The sequence below is a fragment of the Peromyscus eremicus genome, chromosome 5, assembly GCF_949786415.1.
Source record: "Peromyscus eremicus chromosome 5, PerEre_H2_v1, whole genome shotgun sequence".
NCBI lineage: Eukaryota > Metazoa > Chordata > Mammalia > Rodentia > Cricetidae > Peromyscus > Peromyscus eremicus.
This window is the reverse complement of record NC_081420.1, coordinates 101,303,702-101,323,648: the sequence shown is the minus strand read 5'-3', so window position 1 is coordinate 101,323,648 and position 19,947 is coordinate 101,303,702. Positions and strand designations below refer to the sequence as shown.

At 43.1% G+C, this 19,947-nt stretch overlaps 1 protein-coding gene across 1 annotated transcript in view; it reads left to right on the top strand.

Annotated features, from left to right (window-relative positions):
• Positions 1–19,947, top strand: part of Utp4 (UTP4 small subunit processome component) — a 32,853-nt gene that overhangs the window by 6,412 nt on the left and 6,494 nt on the right. Inside the window, exons 4-13 of the mRNA XM_059264060.1 lie at positions 298–382; positions 1,699–1,788; positions 6,439–6,650; positions 8,831–9,002; positions 9,098–9,189; positions 10,972–11,068; positions 12,663–12,727; positions 14,521–14,643; positions 16,317–16,473; positions 18,464–18,570. Of these exons, the coding sequence (XP_059120043.1) occupies positions 298–382; positions 1,699–1,788; positions 6,439–6,650; positions 8,831–9,002; positions 9,098–9,189; positions 10,972–11,068; positions 12,663–12,727; positions 14,521–14,643; positions 16,317–16,473; positions 18,464–18,570 (1,200 nt within the window). The remainder of the gene's footprint in view (positions 1–297; positions 383–1,698; positions 1,789–6,438; positions 6,651–8,830; positions 9,003–9,097; positions 9,190–10,971; positions 11,069–12,662; positions 12,728–14,520; positions 14,644–16,316; positions 16,474–18,463; positions 18,571–19,947) is intronic.

The following is a 19,947-nucleotide window of genomic DNA, read 5'->3' as shown; positions in this document are numbered from 1 at the left end:
AGGCAGAACATAGCTGGGTGAAAAGCTTTACTTCTATTCTGTGTCATATGCAGAAATTTGGCCATTGGTTAGAACTCTTCAGGCCTGCTTTCTGACTAGACTATGGAGTCGGCCAGGAATGTACTATCATCCTCTTGATTGTAGGTCCCCTCCCCCCTCTGACAGGCTGTTTGGTTTGTTTTGATTTTAGGGCAAGAGATAGCTTTTGGAGAAGAAACAATGTATACATTTGTGTATGGGGATGTTAGTCCTAAAAAGGTTCATTTAGTCTGTTTTCTACTTCTGTCTCTAAAATAGGTTGGTTGTGAAGACGGCTCTGTGAAACTATTTGAGGTCACTCCAGACAAAATCCAGTTTGCAAGAAATTTTGATCGGCAAAAAAAGTAAGAGTTGTTTTTGGTAGGGTAATGAATAGTTTTGCATATGTCTTAGTTTGGGTTTCTGTTGTTGTGATTAACTCCATGACCAAAAGCATCTTGGAGAGGAAAGAGGTTATTGTATCTCATAGCTCCATGGCACAGTCCATCATCCAAGGTAGTCATGGCAGGAACTCAAGCAGGGCAGGAACCTGGAGGCAGGAGCTGATGCAGAGGCCATGGAGGGTGCTGCTTACTCCCTTGCTCAGACTGCTTGCTTGCTTGCTTTTTGTTTGTTTGTTTTTATTTTTCAAGACAGGGTTTCTCTGTGTAGCTTTTTGGATCCTGTCCTGGAACTCTCACTGTGTAGACTAGGCTGGCCTCGAACTCGCAGAGATCCACCTGCCTCTGCCTCCCAAGTGCTGGGATTAAAGGCTAGCTGTGGTTCTTAAGCCTGCTAGCCAATTTAAATGTCTTGGGAAGTACCACTGCTGGTGCCTGGGCTCTGGGTTGTACTGGCACTGAGGTGCCGAGCAGGGATTGACAAGCAGTTTCTGTAAAGTACTGTGCACAACGGTACTTGAGGCTTGAAGGCAATATAGTCTCTGCTAACTCTAGGTGTAGGACAGAAACAGCCAAAGACAGTGCATGAGCATATGTGTAACTGTGTGCTGGTAGAACTTGATTTACAAAAGCCAGCAGTGGGCTGTAGTGTGTTGGTGCCTGTGTCCTTCAGTAATAGTTATCCACTGTAATCAGAGTTTTGTTATTTCTTAATTGGAAAGGTGATAGAATAGTTTTTTGTAAATGTCATAGAGTTACTCTAGTATATGTCAAGTTGACAAAACACTAACCAGCACAACCAAAGAAAGAAAGAAAGACGCTTAATTATGGTTGGTTAACATCCGGGATCTGTTCTGAGAAATATGTTAGATTATCTCATCGTGTGAACATCATCAGGTATGCTTACACAAACTGAGGTGACTGATGTCACTGGATGATGGGATCTTGTGAAGTCACCGTCCCATAGTCAATGCATCTTTGTTTGTAATGTTAATGTTTATGCATGACCGTACGTGTCTCTTTAGTCTGAAGTCAATGTCTGTGCACATTGAAATTTTGTAGTATGTATTTATTTACACATTTTCCTCAACTATTTATATATTATTAAAGCAAGTTGTCAAATACTCCATTGTGGGTCCCAGGACAGTTTATCAACTGTGGTGAATGAGGAAGCTAATACTGAATTACAGAGCCCTGTAGGAAATTGTGGAAGGAGGGCTCAGTTTGTTTGGGCTGCATACTTACATGTCACCTTTTTTATTGTTTTGTTACTCCTAAGGTCGGATCCTGAGTCTTGGCTGGCATCCTGCTGGTACCCACGTTGCAGCTGGCTCCATAGACTATATTAGCGTGTTTGATGTCCAATCAGGTGACTGTTTTTCTGTTTAGTGCACTTGGGGTGTGGGTGTTGTCAGATTTACATTTCTCAGTTCCCAAGAGCGTAACTTTGTCATGTTTCAGTGACCCTGATGACCTAACTTCTCATTAATCCCTAATCATGTACACCACAGATTTTGCCCCGTGTTTTCCATGTGTATGTTCTGTGTGTGTGTCTCTGTCTCTCTGTGTATTCTGTGTTATATATGTGTATACATGCCTTCATAGGTGGTGACCAGAGGAAGACTCTAGATTTCCTCCTTTCTCTATTTGAGGCACAGTCTCTTGTGAACCCCAGGGGTGAACCCCAGGGGTGGAGTTTGCTTTTTTTTTTTTTTAAGCATAGGTCATCAAGAAGCTAGTTCCAGTGATCCTCCAGTCCCCAGCCCCTCCATGTTGGGGTGACAGGTGTGAAACGGCCATGTCCAACCTTTACACATGTCCTGGGATCCAGACTTCTCCCCTTTTTGACTTGTGTAGTAAGCACTCTTTCCACTGGGCCGTCTCTCTAGCCTCTCGTTCCTGTTTTTGATCACCATTGCTGCATTTGGGGGAATCTTTGTTCTTCAAGGGGTACAGCACTTTCTTCATAAGAGGGTATGACAGTAACATGCACTCTCAAGTGTATGTCCTAGGGAAAATGGAATATAAAGTAGAGAACCATGACTTTTTCTGTTCTTGGCCTGGAAAATTGGCTAGTAGACTCCTTCAGTGGAGAGGTTGCCTTTAACTTGTTAGATGAACGTGTTTGTACATATGTAAGATACGGAGACAAGCCAGGCGGTGGTGGTGGGTGCCTTTAATCCCAGCACTCAGAACGCAAGGCAGGTGAATTCTTTGAGTTCGAGACCAGCCTGCTCTACAGAGTTCCAGGACAGTCAGGGCTACACAGAGAAACACTGTCTCAAAAAACCAAAAAAAAAGCTGGGCAGTGGTGATGCATGCCTTTAATCTGAGCACTCAGGAGGCAGAGGCAGGCAGATCTCTGTGAGTTCGAGGCCAGCCTGGGGCTACAGAGTGAGTTCTAGGACAGGTTCCAAAGCTACACAGAGAAACCCTGTCTCCAAAAAAAAAAAAAAAGAAAAAGAGAGAGAGAAATAGAGACAAAATGGATTGGACATGTCTTTTTGTTTTTCTTTTTCCTCAATGCCTGGGATTTTCTTTGTTTTGTTTGCCTTTAGTTACACATGCCTATAACCAAAGAATTCTTAAGGCTTACTACAAAAAGTGGGGACCTCCCTATATCCCTTCTCCTGATCCCCAAAATAAACCACTTCAACCCCTAACTGATTCTTTTGGGGTTTATCTCTGCTGTACATGGCGTGTTTATAATTCTACATTGTGATTTTAATTTTAATTTTTTTTTTTTTTAAATTTTATTTATTTATTTATTTATTTTTTGGTTTTTCGAGACAGGGTTTCTCTGTGTAGCTTTGCGCCTCTCCTGGAACTCACTTGGTAGCCCAGGCTGGCCTCGAACTCACAGAGATCCGCCTGGCTCTGCCTCCCGAGTGCTGGGATTAAAGGCGTGCGCCACCACCGCCCGGCTTTTTTTTTTTTTTTTTAATTTTGCATGTTATTGACTTCAACATCTGAGTCTTCCCTGTGTGTACCTTCTGCCATAGTGTCCATCACATTTTGGTCTATCTGCTTATTTGTAACTATGTTCCCATCAGTAGTCAGGTGTTTTTGTCATGGCCTTGTGTACTGCTCCCATAGGAAGTTACTTTCCTTCCTGTCTGCTTCCTGGTGAATATTCCCATTCTCCCTACGTTTCTGCCACCTCATCCATAAAGTCTTTCAGTTATATAAATTAGTACAAAACACATCTGAGTATTTTGGTGTTTTTGTTTGTTTGTTCCTGCCATTTCTATGTCCTTAAAAATACATCTCTCTGTTTTAGCTTCTTCCTTCCGGTCTGGCTTAGCCACTTGGTCCATGCTGCACAAGTGTGAGGTTGGAAGGCTGGTGTTTCGGGCTTTCTGGGGTCCCTTTTGCTTCTGTGTTGTTTAGAATTCTCCCTTTCCCTGTTAGAAAGTCTGGTGCGGTGCTGATGGTTGACCTGTGAGCATGTGCCTTTTTCCCTTTCCCTTTCCTTTGTAGGGTTTTCTTTGTTTCTCTGGTGGAGAGCCAACTCAGGCCCTTTATGCACTAGGTGAACCCTCTGCCTCTGAGCTCTGTAATACTTGATGTGTGAGTCTGTTGGTTGTGGGTTTGTTTTTTTCTCTTTTGTCAGTCAGTTGTGCTAGATATGTAGGAGATTGTTTTAATTCAAACCCTGGGTTTTGGGGGACATTCTTACAATTACTTGGTAGATCAGTTTCTGTTTTCTCTTTCTGGAATTTTGTTACTTCAGTGTTGGGTCTTCTAACTTTTTTTTTTTTTTTTTGGTTTTTCGAGACAAGGTTTCTCTGTATAGCTTTGCGCCTTTCCTGGGACTCACTTGGTAGCCTAGGCTGGCCTCGAACTCACAGAGATCCGCCTGGCTCTGCCTCCCAGTGCTGGGATTAAAGGCGTGCGCCACCACCGCCCAGCTCTAACTTTCTTAGTCACTCTTTTTTTCTTTGTTTGTTTGTTTTTTCAAGACAAGGTTTCACTTGTAGCTCTGGCTGTCCTGGAACTTGCTTTGTTTGAACTCACAGAGATCCACCTGCCTCTGCCTCCCAAGTGCTGGGATGAAAGGCATGTGCCAACACCACTGGGCTTTAAGATTTATTTATTAGCCGGCTAGTGGTGGCGTAAGCCTTTCATCCCAGCACTTGGGAGGCAGAGGCAGGCGGATCTCTGTGAGTTCGAGGCCAGCCTGGGCTACAGAGTGAGTTCCAGGAAAGGTGCAAAGCTACACAGAGAGAAACCCTGTCTCGAAAAACCAAAAAGCAACAAATAAACAACAAAAAGTTTTATTTATTTATTATGTATACATGCCAGAAAGAGGGCATCAGGCCTCATGATAGATGGTTGAGAGCCACCATATGGTTGCTGGGAATTGAACTCAGGACCTCTGGAAGGGCAGCCAGTGCTCTCAACCACTGAGCCATCTCTCCAGCCCTCATCTTTTTTATTTTTTACTGTTCACCAGTATAAATTTGTCACCTTTATATCTTAAATGTTTGTAGTAAAATTTTCACTTAGCCACCTCCAAAGGTCTTTTCTGTTTTTAGCTGCAATAAATAAATAGCCTATGCTAAGTTTGTGTTCTGTGGTTATGCCTGCAGCCTCTGAGGCTGTTCTTTCTTTTTAAGAGTTGGACCTGGGCAACGGTGGCACACACCTTTAATCTCAGCACTTGGGAGGATCTCTGTGAGTTTGAGGCCAGCCTGGTCTACAGAGCAAGATCCAAGACAGGCACCAAAACTACACAGAGAAACCCTGTTCAAAACCCCCCCCCCCCAAAAAAAAAGAGTTGGGGTTTTGTTTTTTGGTGGTGGTGGTGGTGGTGGTGGTGTGTATGTGTGTGTGTGTGTGCAGGAACCTGCTAGAGCTATAGTTAAATGCTGTTGTGGGTGCTGGTAACCACACTCCAGTCCTGCAAGAGCAGTAAATACTCAACAACTGAGCCGTCTCTCCAGCCCCTCACTCTGAAGCTGTGGGTGATAGTATTTGGCAAGTGTTCTGTACTCTTGCTGTCCTACTGTTCATTTGTTTGCCTTTTCTGTTTGTCCAGCTTTTCTTGTTCGAGGAGGCTTTCTCCGAATGTGTACTGTTTGTTCTTGTTCCATCAGTGAGACTCTTGAGCATGCTCTCCACTGAAGAGTCATCTGGGTGGCCTGTTGGGGAACTTCTGAAGTCAGGATCTTAGAAAAAAAATTTTCCCTTCTTGTATGACTTGGTTCCCAGAAATCAATCAATCAATCAGTTGGTTTTTTGGTGCTGGGGATCAGGTCAACCCTGGGTATTATACATCCCCACCACTGAGCTGCTTTCTCAGACTCTCTCCATTGTCCTCCCTGGTGAGTGCAGGCCTCGCTGTCACCGTTCTGAGAGTAAGAACTCTGATGTCTCTATGTCCTGTTAGCAATTTTCACTTGACCCCGCTTCCCCTCTAGACACCCTTGTCCCATGCTTGGTTCCCAGTCCTTTCATGTAAGAGTCTTCAGTTAAGACAGTTTGGTTACTGTCTGCTGCTTACTCAGGTCTGCAGCCTCTTAGATTAACTTCCAACCATCTCCTCCTCGGAGGTCCCTCATCCTCCAGTTTCTGAAGTACGCCTGGGTCCCTAGCTCCTGGGGGTTCTGGTATAAATCAAGTTTTCCCTAAGGCTAACCTGTGTCTTGGTTCCAAGGCTCTACTTAGTTACCACTCCCTGAGTTTTTGTCTCTGTCTTCTTGTCTCCCTTTCCTATATACAGAGTGTGGGAAAGAGAGAGTGTAATGTGTGTATGCAGTGTGCCGGCTTTTAAGTGGACGTTACACCTTTCCATCCATCTCCCCAGAAGGGATTTCTGGTCTTCTCTGCCTCCCTCCCTCTCACTGAACTCTTTCCTCTTCAGGTGCCCTTTTTGGAGTTTAAAACAGTTCAACACAGCTGCCATTTAATGACTATCTGTGTTCAGGCATCTAACTCAGCACATTATGCTTGTCCATGCAGTTTTGGAAAACTGAAACTAAATACCATCTACATGTGTACCTTTCTTGTTTTTCAGGGAGCATTATTCGTAAGATGGTTTTAGATAGGCAGCACCTGGGAATAACTAAGTCAAGGTGTATCGTGTGGGGTGTTGCCTTCTTGTCCGACGGCACTGTCATAAGTGTGGACTCTGTTGGAAAGGTGCAGTTATGGGACTCAGCTACCGGGACGCTTGTTAAAAGCCATCTCGTCGCAAATGCTGATGTGCAGTCTATTGCTGTTGCTGATGTGAGTATGGTCCCAGCCCAGGTAGTCCTTGAACTTATGATCCTCCTGCCGAGCCTCCTGAGTAGCTAGGATTACCACCTTCTGTCACCAAGCTCAGCTTCCAAGTCATTCTTGGGGTCTGTCTTTTCCCATATATTGCTTACGTGGTTTAGAAGGATTCAATTTTTTCTCACAACTAACATGTTTAAATCTATTTTATATTTAATATTTATTTAATATTTAAATCTATTTTAGGTATTTCATTTCTTGTACTGAGCATAGTTTCTATATAGTAACATGTCACCTAATAGCAGAAATACATTCTGAGAAATACATCAGTATGAGATTTCAACATTGTATGAGCATCAGGGTATACTTATGTGAACAGGTAGTAGAGAAAGCTACTACATTGCACACCTAATGTACCAATTGTATGTGCTATTCTTTTACACAACCAGCAGCAGAGAAATTTAATTCTTTCTAAACCACGTAAGCAATGACCTGGCATCTACCGCATTCTTTAATAGAAATATTTAACTTCATAAAGAAGTTATTACTAGGCTGGCAAGATGGCTTAGCAGGTAATGACATTTGCCACCAAGTAAGGAGGGAACCAGCTCTGGAAAGGTGTCATCTGACCTCCACACAAACACTGTGATGCATGTGTGTATACACATACAAAACAAATAAGTTTTTTGTTTTTGTTTTTGTTTTTGTTTTTTTAAAAGATGCTATGCCGGATGATGGTGGCGCACTCCTTTAATCCCAGCATTCAGGAGGCAGAGGCAGATGGAACTGTATGAGTTCAAGGCCAGCCTGGTCTACAGAGCTCATTCCTGAATATCCAGGGCTACACTAATGAGCCCCATCTCGAAAAATGAAAAAGAAAAAATTAATAATACTAAGAAACATTATGTTTTATACAATCAAATAAAAATACCAAGTGCTTTACTTGAAACTGTAAGAAATTTTTGCTTTTGTTTTTTTAAGATTTATAGCCAGGCAAAGAGAAACTCCAATGTAAAAAAATATATATATGTATATATATGTGTATGTATGTATGTTTGTTTGTTTGTTTTTGTGGTGGGAGGTTATTTTGTTTTCCAAAACAGGGTTTCTTTGTGTAGCCCGGCTGTCCTGGAACTCTATAGACCAGGCTGGCCTCAAACTTACAGTGATCTGCCTTCCTCTGCCTCCCGAGTGCTAGAATTAAAGGTGTGTACCACCACTGCCCACTTTTTTTTAAAACGTGCATTGGTATTTTGCATGTATGTGAGTCTGTTGGATCCCCTGGAACTAGGGTTGCAGACAGTTATGAGCTGCCATGTGGGTGCTGGGAGCTGAACCTGGGTCCTCTGGAAGAGCAGCCAGTGCTCTTAACCACTGAGCCGTCTTTTCAGCCTTTTGTTGTTGTTGTTGTTTCTAATTGTGTGTGGATGTGGGTATGTGCACTGGAATATAGACGGCAGAGGCTTCAGATCCCTTTGGAGTTGGAGTTATAGGAGGTTGTAAACTACATTATGTGTGTGCTAGGAACTGAGCTCAGGTCCTCTAAAAGAGCAGTAGTGCCCTTAACTGCTGAACCATCTCTCCAACCCTGTAATTCTTAAAATCTTAATGCAAACTAAAAATCTCCACCCAAATCAAACTGAGTACAGTTAAAGGTGTGTTGGCTCTGCCCACCCCAGCATCATTGCAAATGGTGAGTAACGTTTGGTGCTCCATTTTGACAGCTGTGGTGTCACTGGGTAGTAGGAACTTTTGGTTCATTAGACTTTTATTGACCATGTATATGGTTTGTCGTTGAATGTGTAGCATATGACTGCATAGCACTTTGGTGATACTAATTGTTAGCGTTGTCAGTAGTGGGCGATTGTTGCCTATGTCTGAGCTTGCTCCTCTGATGGAACTGCTTTCCCTGGGAAGCTCCCTTCTTTCTCCCCCTCCCCCAGGCATGGTTTCTCTGGGTAGCCTTGGCTGCCCTGGAACTCTGTAGATCAGAATGGTTTCAAACTCACAGAGCTCCACCTGTGTGCTGGGATTAAAGGCGGGTACCACCTCCGCCAGACAGGAACATCCCTTCTAATTCAAGGCAGGATTTTTCTTTTCCCTTGAGCTTCCCAGATAGAAAACCTGAAAGAACATTTTTCCATCTGGCCCTTGTTATGTTGACGTCTCCCCCTCATGATTTGATTTCTCAGCAAGAAGACAGTTTTGTGGTGGGTACAGCCGAGGGCACGGTATTCCATTTTCAGCTGGTCTCCGTGACTTCCAACAGCAGTGAGAAGCAGTGGGTGCGGACAAAACCATTCCAGCATCACACTCATGATGTGCGCACTGTGGCCCACAGCCCGACAGCTCTGATATCAGGAGGTAGGTCCTCCCCCAGCCAGCTGCTCTTGACTCTGCCCAGCTCTGATTGTTTTCTCTTCATGAAGGATTTCTCTCATTGTGTGCCTTTGTTTCAGGCACTGACACCCATCTAGTTATTCGTCCTCTCATGGAGAAAGTGGAGGTGAAGAATTATGATGCTGCCCTTCGAAAGATCACTTTCCCCCATGTGAGTACCCCTCTCACCCTCAGCATCTCCCCATCCCTCTATCAGTCAGACTGAACACAGCTCACACTTCTTAAAGCTGTCTTCATTCCTCTCTGAGGCAAGCTTCCTCGAATACACTTGCTCTGTGTGTGTGCGTGTGCATGTGTGTGTGCGCGTGCGTGCGTGCGCGCATATATATATATACATATTGTGATAATGAGGTAGACCCAGTTTAGTTACTGGGGAGGTCTACTCAACTTGTGGGGATGATACCATTTACCTTGAAAGGAACACTACAAGCCTAGCTTCTCCACCTGAATGATAGAGCCTACCCTTAAAAACAAGCTAACAAAATTCCTATAAAGTACATACAGTTACTAGGGGTGATGTTTGCTTTTAAAACATACACAGTTTGGGGCTGGAGGAATAGGTCAGTGGTTAAGAGCACTTATCCCTCCTTCGTATGACGGCTCATCTGGCAGCTAGTAACTCTCTGTACCACCAGTTCAAGAAGAACTAATACTCTGTTCTGGCCTCCTCGGGCACTGCATGAATGTGATGCACGGACATTTCATGCAGGCAAAACACTCATACATATACATTTAAAAATATTTTTGAAAATTACCCACATATTTCATGTATGTGGTTTGATGAAGTCAGACATAGTCCTCATTCTTTCCCCTACCTCTCACTTTGTAGCACTGGTTGGCTTGGAACTCCCTGTGTGGACCAGACTAGTCTTGAACTCACTAGCCATCAGATGCCTCATTAGCTCTTGAATTGAATCATTTCTGTGCTACTGTTAGCCTACTTGGATCATTGTCTCTTCTCATGGATTCCTTTTCAGTGGCTTTTTAAATGATTTCCCTTTTTGTTTGTTGGTTTGTTGTTTCTGAGAAAGGGTTTCTCTATGTAACAGCGCTGGCTGTCCTGGAACTCGCTCTGTAGACCAGTCTGGCCCAGAACTCAGAGATCCACCTGCCTCTGCCTCCTAAGTGCTGGGGTTGAAGGTGTGCGCCACTGTTAGTTACTTTTATTAATGACTAGGTCATTCTGACCTGTTCTCCACTGGTCATTGTTAAACACCTTGTTCATTCCTCTGGCTTTCATTGCTATTGTTGTCTTCAACATAGATCCTAATTTCTTCATGTGGCTGTAGAAACCTGTGCTGATCTTGGACCGGCCCATCTCCCCCAGCCTTTCCATTCTGAAGTCTCTTTTCAAGTGCTTTTGCATTTGACCCATTCTGCATGCTCTTTCCTCCCTGAAACTTATTACCCTTCCTTCTCTGCTTGACTAATCTTTACCAGTGGGCCTCATCTGATCTGTCTGTTCTACAAGGATAGGTTAGGTGTCCTTTCCATTCATCTGTCTTATCCATGTTAAGTCTTGTGACATACTGTAACATGACTGCCTAGTCTGTGTCACTTCTTGAGAAGCATCGTGAGATGAGTGGCTATTTCAGTCACTGTTGTGTTCAAGAATTCTAGTACAGTGACTAGATTGTGGTAGCTATGACTTAGGCTATATCTATCAAATAAATGGATTTTTTTTTTTTTTTTTTTTTTGAGCCTGGGTCTCACTGTTGTAGCCCAGTCTATCTTGGAACCCACTATGTAGGCTAGCCTTGAACTCACAGAGATCCACCTGCCTCTGCCTCCCAGGGCTGGCCACCATGCCTGCTAAGTAAATGGGTTTCAGCAGTAGAGAAAGGATTGTGTTAGGATGCTGCTGTTGCCTCTGGAACTGAAGCAGCAGGTGACTAGGTTTACCGATTTATGAATTTTCAATTCTTGGATGCAGCGCCGTCTGATTTCCTGTTCAAAAAAAAGACAGCTGCTCCTCTTCCAGTTTGCTCATCACCTGGAACTTTGGAGACTAGGATCTACAGTTGCAACAGGTAAAGTCAGCAGAGGGTTTGCGTTCTCTTGGTGTTTTTGTTTTGTTTTTTGTTTTTAAACTTAGTTTTAAAAACTGGCAAAATTTTAAAAATAGAAAAAGGGGGGTGGATACCAAGATGGGCTGATGTAAACCTCAAAAGTAAAGTGCCTGCCTGGGAGCACAAGTCCCCAGGTTTGAGCTACAGTATCATCCAACACACCCACACAAAAGAAAACTGGAAGCTAGCCATAGTAGTATATGCCATTAATCCCAGCACATGGGAGGCGAAGACCTGAGCCAAGAAAAGAAAAGAAAACTGGAAAGAGAATGTAAACCATCACAATTACAGTTGAAATTCTGCCTGTAGAAAATAAGTCAGGCATGGTAGCAAATACTTGGAAATGGAAACAAGAGAATGAGAAGTTCAGGACCAGGTTAGCAGAGACAAGAGGATCCCTGGACTTACTGGCCAGCCCAGTCTAGCCTAATTGGTGAGCTCTTAGCTCGGCAAGTGACCCTGTCTCAGAAAATAAAGTGGAGCTGGCTGTGGTGGTATGAAGCTTTAGTCCCAGTGCCAGCACTCAGCAGGGAGGGGCAGGCAGATCTCTGATTTGGGCCACCTGGTCTACAGAGTTAGTTTCAGGCCAGCCAGGGCTACATAGTCAGACCCCCACGGGGGAAAAAATAAAGTGGAGAGCAATTGAAGAAACACCTAATGCTCACCTCTGACCTGCTCACAGAGATATACATACATATATTTAGAAGGATAGATTTTTTTTCCTGTGTCTGTGGGAAATTATGGTTTTCCTATATACAAGAAAAAAATTACTGAATGTTAAAGTGTTGTTTTGGTTTTCTGAAATAGGATCTCACTCTGCAGTTGATATTGGCCTTGAACTCACCAATTCTAAGTGATGAGATTCTAAACTATCTAAAAATCTTAACCAGATACCAATGTTGTTGTTGTTTTTTTTTGTTTGTTTTTTTTACTGTCCTAGAACTCAATGTGTAGACCAGGTTGGCCTGGAACTCACTATCTGCATAAACAACCATCACCTGGCCTTTGTTGTTGTTGTTTCTTAAGAGTTTAAGTTTTAGCCAGGCAGTGGTGGCGCATGTCTTTAATCCCAGCACTTGGGAGGCAGAACAGCCAGGGCTACACAGAAAAACCATGTCTCAACCCCCACTCCCAAAAAAGAGTTTAGGCGTCTGTAAGATGCATGTAAGAGGTAGTTGAGATGACACTTGTGGCCTGACTATATAAAAGCAGGCTACTGAGAATGAGAAGATGGAATGATGTGTAGTGGCGGTCCTGCGTGGCTCTGGAATGAGTCACCAGTTTAGGAAATGCTTGAATTCTCTTCTTTAGAATGTGTTAAGATCTGCCTCTGCCCACCTGCATGTCTGTGTGGTGAAGCTATGGCAGACTGTGGGCCTTAGAGCCGTGTTCCTTTGCTGTCCTTCACATAGCTCTCCAGATTGTGACTACGCACGTGGGTAATGTGGGTAAACCAGATCTGCCCCTGGGAGAAATCCTCTGTTACTCAGATTGACTTTCAAATGGAAAACTACACTTTCGATGAAAAAAAACTCAGGGAAGTTTCTGTTTTTAGGCAAGAATGGAGATACTCTCCCGCTCTCTAAAAATGCAGACCATCTACTGCACCTCAAGACAAAGGTAAGAAGGATCCTGTTCCCACCCAAGGTCCAGAGCACTTCTGCATTCTGAATCTGAGTGTCGCTCGGTGTTTATAAGTTAGCTATTGAGAATTTGGTAAGTGAGTGTAGGAAATGTATATTATAAACATACATGTACTTTTAATAATTAAGAGAGTGAAAGACTGTATAATCAAATTAAGCTTCAAGCTCACCCCATATCTTATTGTTCCACTGTTCAGAGATAAGCATTTCCACGGTTTCCTGTATATCCTCCAGAAAAACAAAAGAACTTATGCTCATTTGTATGTGTATGTTTCCTTTTTACATTAGCAACGTGCCATGTAAATTGCTTTGATCATTTTATCTTTAACAAAAATGTCTTTTAGCTGTTTGTGATAATCCTGACTATAATCCCAGTACTTGGGGCATGGAGGCAGGAAGTTTAGGAGTTCAAGGTCATTTGGTTAGTAGGGAATTTGAAACCACCTTGGGCTAAGTTAAATCCTGTCTCAAAAAAAAAAAATCTTTAAAAGAATAAAACTTTTGGTCATTTATGGTGACATGTGCCTGTAAGTTCCAACACTCAGGAGACTCAGAGAGGAGGCTTGCCCTGAGTCTGAAGTCAGCCATGGCTAGGCTATGTAGAGAGACCCTGCCACCCCTCCCCGCCAAAAAAGGACTTTGAAGAGGAGCTTCCTATGTCATCAGGATCAGCCTTGTAGTTCCAACCCCCACATCAACCTTGGTGCTAGGATTACAGATACGTATTCCATACCTGGCTTTATTTTTAACTCTATGTAAATATTACACTGCATTTTTTTCCTTCCCCTTCTCCAAATATTTTTCATTTTTTCTTAGAGATCTTTTGGTGGGGGGGGGCGGAGTTTCAGGACAGGGTTTCTTGTAGCCCTGGCTGTCCTTGAACTATGCTATGTAAACTAGGCTGGCCTTGAACTCAAAAATCCGCCTGCCTCTGCCACCTGAGTGCTAGGACTAAAGGTGTGCGCCACCAAGCTGAGCTCTTAAGAGGTCTTACTGTAGGTCAGCATGGACAGAACAGAAAATCAGCACTCCCAATCTTCTGTCCCCAGCATTTGCATTAATGCCTTCCTGCTCATCTTTCTCAGGTTGAGGTTTTCTAAGTTATCAAAGACCTAAGAAATTATAGTTATCTGCAGACCTGTGTTGGATTTGGAAATCAGAGTGCACCAGTGAGGTGTTAAGATTATGTGTAGAGCCGGGCGGTGGTGGCGCTCGCCTTTAATCCCAGCACTCGGGAGGCAGAGCCAGGCGGATCTCTGTGAGTTCGAGGCCAGCCTGGACTACCAAGTGAGTTCCAGGAAAGGCGCAAAGCTACACAGAGAAACCCTGTCTCGAAAAACCAAAAAAAAAAAAAAAAAAAAGATTATGTGTAGGCATTTGTGGAAATGTCAGAGCACCGAGAGCTTGAAGAGTCCTAGGAACCTGGTTTCAGGAAGCTTTGCCAGGCTTGATGACTCATTACTGTGAGCCCGGTTTGCTGTCTAATGTAAGGAAATTTGAGTGAGACTGTCTGAAAACAATTGATTTTTTTGTTTTGTTTTGGGCTTTTTTTGTTTTTGTTTTTTTGAGACAGGGTTTCTCTGTGTAGCTTTAGAGCATGTCCTGGAACTTACTATGTAGACCAGGCTGGCCTTGAACTCACAGAGATCCACCTGCCTCTGCCTCCTGAGTGCTGGGATTAAGGGCGTGCACCACCACCGCCCAGCTAACAGTTTTTTTGGTTTGTTGTTTTTTTTTTTCCCCACTCATGTTGCTTCCTCCAATTGCCAGGGCCCTGAGAACATTATCTGCAGTTGTGTGTCCCCGTGTGGAAGTTGGATAGCCTATTCTACAGCATCTCGGTTTTTTCTCTATCGATTGAAATATGAACGTGACAACATAAGCCTCCAAAGAGTAAGTGAGGGCAAAATGTGTTCCTGTAAAAGAAGAAACTTCCTTCATGTGTAATTTTGTTTAGCGTGGAAGTGAATTGGATAAGAACCCTTAGTGAGGGCTGGAGAGACGGCTCAGCAGTCAAGAGCACTGGCTGCTCTTCCGGAGGACCCGGGTTCAATTCCCAGCAGCCACGTGGCACCTCAGAACTGTCTGTAATCCAGCTCACAGTGATTTGATATCCTCATACCGACAGAAATGCAGGCAAAACACCAATGCACATAAAATAAAAATAAATTAATCATTTAAAAAAGAAGAATCCTTAGTAAAAGGTTAGGTGGTCATAGCTGTTACAGAGCAATCTTTTAGGGACCTGTTGCTAAGTCTGACAACCTGAGTTCTATCACCAGGACCCACATGGTAGAGGAGAGACTCCCACAAGTTAACCTCTGACCTCTATGTACATGCACACACACATACTTTATTTAAACGTTTTATTTACTTATGTGTATTAATGTTTTGCATGTATGCATACGTCTGTTCACCATGGGTGTGTCTGGTGCTTACAGAGGCCAGAAGTGGGCAGGTCCTCTGGGCCTGGAGTTACAGGTGATTGTAAGCTGCCATATTGGTGCTGGGAATCAAACCCTTGTCTTGTCTTCTGGAGAGCAGCAGTGCTCTTAACCACTGAGCCATCTCTCAACCCCTACACACAATTTTTTTCTTTGTTTGTTTTGTTTTTAAATCTTTTTGTTTTGTTTTTTTAAGATAGGGTTTCTCTGTATAACCCTAGCTGCCCCTGAACTTACTCTGTAGACCAGGCTGGCCTCGAACTCACAGAGATCCACCTGTCTCTGCCACTCCAGTGCTGGGATTAAAGGCGTGCGCCATCACCCGGCTTTGCTGTTATGTTTTTTTTTCTTTTCTTTTTTTAATTAATTTATTATGTACAGTGTTCTGTCTGCGTGTTTGTCTATACACCAGAAGAGGGTGTCAGATCTCATTATACATGATTGTGAGCCACCATGTAGTTCCTGGGAATTGAACTCAGGACCTCTGGGAGAGCAGCCAGTGCTCTTAACCTCTGAGCCATCTCTCCAGCCCTCAACTTTGTTTTTAAATCTTATAGAAGACTCTAGGTTCAGTCTTCAGCACTACCACTGCAATGCTAAGTATTTGGGGGTTTTTTGCTATTATTTTGTTTAATTTTTATACATTTTTTTATTAAAACAGAATTACATTTCTTTCCTCCCTCCATTCCCTCAGTCCTCCTCCCTCTAACCCTTCTCATACCTCCTCCACTCTCAAATAGGTAGCCTCTTTTTCTTTTATTATTGGGTGTGTGTATATGCACAAATATATAAACATAGCCTGTTGAGTCTGGTTTTGTTCTTAGTGTGTGTATGATCTTAGGGCTGATGTATTTATTAAATACATAAAAAGAAAAAGAAATAAAGAAACATTCCTAGCAAGAATGGTATTTTATTCCCATTTTAAGTTATTTCCAAGGCAGAGAATTGAGCAGTTGCCGTCTGGATGAAGAGACTAGATAGGTTATAGGAAGCATGGCAGTGTTCCAGGCCCTCTATGGGTCCTTGCCTGGAAGTTCCAAGAGTTAGTCTAACTTAAGCTGGCTGTGTCGGTTGTGGTGTGCTGCTTTCTCTCACTGCCTTTCACTGTTGATTTACCCAAAGGTTTCCAAAATGCCAGCATTCCTTCGCTCAGCCCTCCATATTTTGTTTTCTGAAGATTCAGCAAAGCTCTTTGTGGCATCCAGTCAAGGGTCTCTGCATGTCATCCGTCTGCTGGAAGGAAGCTTCAAGCACCTGCATACTTTCCAGCCTCAATCAGGTGGGATTTCTGACTGAACCAGGGATTCTCAGTGTCTCTGGTGACTTTTCCTCGGTAGACCTCAGTGCCGGCCGGGTGCCTGCTGCTCTTCTCACCTGGCAGATTCTCTCGCTCACATGTTTGCCATTTCAAGTAGGAGGAGATATCTGGCAGAAGACTCTCGATGAGGTCTGAAATGTTCCTTACACCTACTCCTTTCTCGCTAGGTTTTTGATTCCTTATTTGGGCCAGAGAAGTTTCATCATCCTTAGTTTTGTTAGCAGAGTTGGGGAGAAAGTAAAAGTCAACTGCAGTCCTGACATCTAATAGCTCCCCTTAGTGTTTTGGTGTTTTCTGGTGTATCTGTGTAGAGATTTTGGGAACACGCTACTTTTTTGTTGTTGTTTATTTCTATGAAATGTTTATATAAGATGAAAATACTGTTATACATACAGTTTTGGGGGGGTCATCTGTGCTTGTGACTGTGTTTCCTGCTCCGTGAGAACATAACATTGCCTCAGTAGGTGACTATATATACTAGCTAATGCTGAGTTAACTGTTGACTTCAACTTCTCCTCCAGTTTACATTGGTAGTTGGATACATTCCATGATCCTGTCCCTTGTCCCTTGCACTGGCATTTAGCTACTTCATTGCCATTTTAGACTCCCATCAGCCCGGGTTGTAAACGGTTAACATTAACTCATTGAAAAGCTGCTTCATGCCAGGCGTGGTGGCGCATAACTTTAGTCCCAGGACTCGGGAGGCATAGGCAAACGAGTCTCTGTGAGTTTGAGGCCAGCCTGGTTTAAAGCATGACTTCCATAATAGCCAGAGCTACATAGAGAGAGAGATCCTGTCTCATACCCCCACTGCACACAGACACACACACACACACAAAAAGGAGAAATAAAGAAAAGCTGCTTCAGAAGCATTCAGAAGAGGCCTACCACTTAGGAGTCAGATGTTCTAACCCGACAGTATTTTTTATTGTCAATCTTAGACTATCTTCCCTTACCATCTTTATCTATCCTTCAACAGACGGTTTATGACTGTTGTAAAGCTCTTTTTATTATTTGGGATTGTTAAATGCAGCACATATTTTAGCATATAATGTTGATGGCTGATTTTTATTCCACATGTTCTTGTTGCAAATTGATTCAAAACCCTTTGACAGAGGTAGCTCATCTCTGCCCCGTAGTGTTAAACAGACAACCGGCACTCAGTAAATTAAGTCTGTGCTTCAAGTCTGTTGCACTTGCTGTGTCCATAACTAATTTGAAAACATTAAGTAGGAAAAGGTAGTTTGAAATAATTAGCTTAATGTATGGTTTCAGTGATTTACTCAGGTTTGAACCAGTAATACCTCTAGTTTGATCTTTCTGGCCTCTCTTCACATGAGGGACAATAGTTTTTATATTTATTTATAATATACTTATTTGCACCATGTCTCATAATGTAGACCTAACTGCCCTTAAAATTGCTATATAGACCATGCTGGCCTTGAATTCATAGTCTCTGCCTCCTGAGTCCTAGGATTAAATACTTGTGCACCATGCCTAACAATAGCTAATTAAATTTAAAAATTGGAAAAAGCATAGCTACCTAACGTTTGGGAGGCTGAGGCACATGGATCCTAGGTTTAAAGCTGTCTTGTGCTACAAAAGTAATTTCCTGTCTCCAAAAAAAATTTAGGCCAGGCGGTGGTGGCACACGCCTTTAGTCCCAGCACTTGGGAGACAGGGGCAGCAGGATCTCTTTGAGTTCGAGGCCAGCCTGGTCTACAAAGTAAGTTCCAGGACAGACTCCAAAGCTACACAGAGAAACCCTGTCTTGAAAAAAACAAAACAAAACTTAAAAATAGGTTAGCATTTAGAAGTAATTTGTAAAACTCCAGTAAGGTCTCCTCTAAATGACTTATAGCCGTGAGGGTCTCATTGGTTTCTGCATGATCTCCAGGGTAGGGCAGGCCCTGCAGCCTAATTCAAGAACTTGTTTCTTCTGTCCTCGCAGGGACAGTGGAGGCCATGTGTCTTTTGGCAGTCAGTCCAGATGGGAATTGGCTAGCTGCATCAGGTACCAGTGCTGGAGTCCACGTATACGACCTGAACCATCTAAAGGTGAGCATCAGATTTCATAGCAGCAGTTTGAGTCATACAGGAAGGAGGCTCCTAGTCATGTTAAGATTCCAGGCCGATTGGAGTGACCTGGAAATTTACTAGACTTTTTTTTTTTAAGCAAGAATTTTTCCTGCTTTAAATTTCTGTTTTAGAATTCTTTAGAGCCTCAAAGCTGTACTAATATAATATTAAAATCACAAAATATTAAAAAATTAAAAGAATGGTATAATACTCAAAATTAGGGATTTGTGAGTGATGAACCCATTTTGTGGCTAGGGATATAGCTCAGTGGTAGCTCATTGCCTAGCATTCATGGTACCCTAAGGTCAGTTCCCAGTACCACAAAGCAGACAAAATGATAAAAAAGACAAAAATACACAGGTGTCTCTGCTTTGAGGAGGGAGGGAAAATTCTGATACATAGGTATCGAGCTGGAGATCATACCAGGTTTCCTTCCATCACTTGCCTTATAAATCAGTGTGGTTTTAAATTAGATAGGAGGAAATAAGAGCGTTGTTGGGGAACCCTTCTGACCGATGGGTAATAATACTGCCAGCTGTATGTTGGTTGAGTCTGTTGATGGTTTTAATGAGGCGCTGCAATGTGTGAAAAAGGCCACGAGGCACGACAAAACCCACTATCAGAGTTTTATTAGGAGAAGGGAGGGACAGGAGAGGGTGTGATTAGGCCTGTGGAAGTCATGTGCAGGGGTGGGGAGAGGAGGAGGGAGGCGTCTGGGATCCTCTTCTTATGGATTCCCCTGCACATGTGCATATGGGTTTATGGAGCTGCACCACTCATGCTCATAGATTGAGTGATCACGCTGCGTGCAAGGCCCCTCACTTGGCTACTGAACTGTGCATGTGTGGTCATGTAGCTGGGGGAGTGGCCAGGAATTCCAACATCTGTCCCCAGCACCGAAAAAAGAATGTTTCTGTGTAGTGCCCACATGCCTTAGAGTTGAACCCAAACATCCGTTCTTAGGCAATCATTTTTTTAGGCCCGGTGTAGAGCTTTGTGTTCTCAGTACAGTGGTATATTTGAGTGATTCATATTGACACATTTACTCAGAGAAAACTGCTCTTGGGTTTTCTGGTAATGCTCCATTTTGTAAGCAGTTAAGCATAATTAGTTCGTTTGTTTCTTTGAGAAAGGGTCTTACTGGCCTGGAACTCACTATGTAGTACAGGCTGACCTCAAACTCAAAGATCCGCCTGCCTCTGCCTTCAGAGTAGGAGCATTAAAGGCATGCACCACCACACCCAGACATTTAATTTCTTTTCTTTTCTTTTTTTTTTTTTTTTTTTAATGAAATTAATGTTCTTTGTTGTTGGAATGCCTGAACTTCCATAGAATGCTTTTGAATTCCAAAGAACC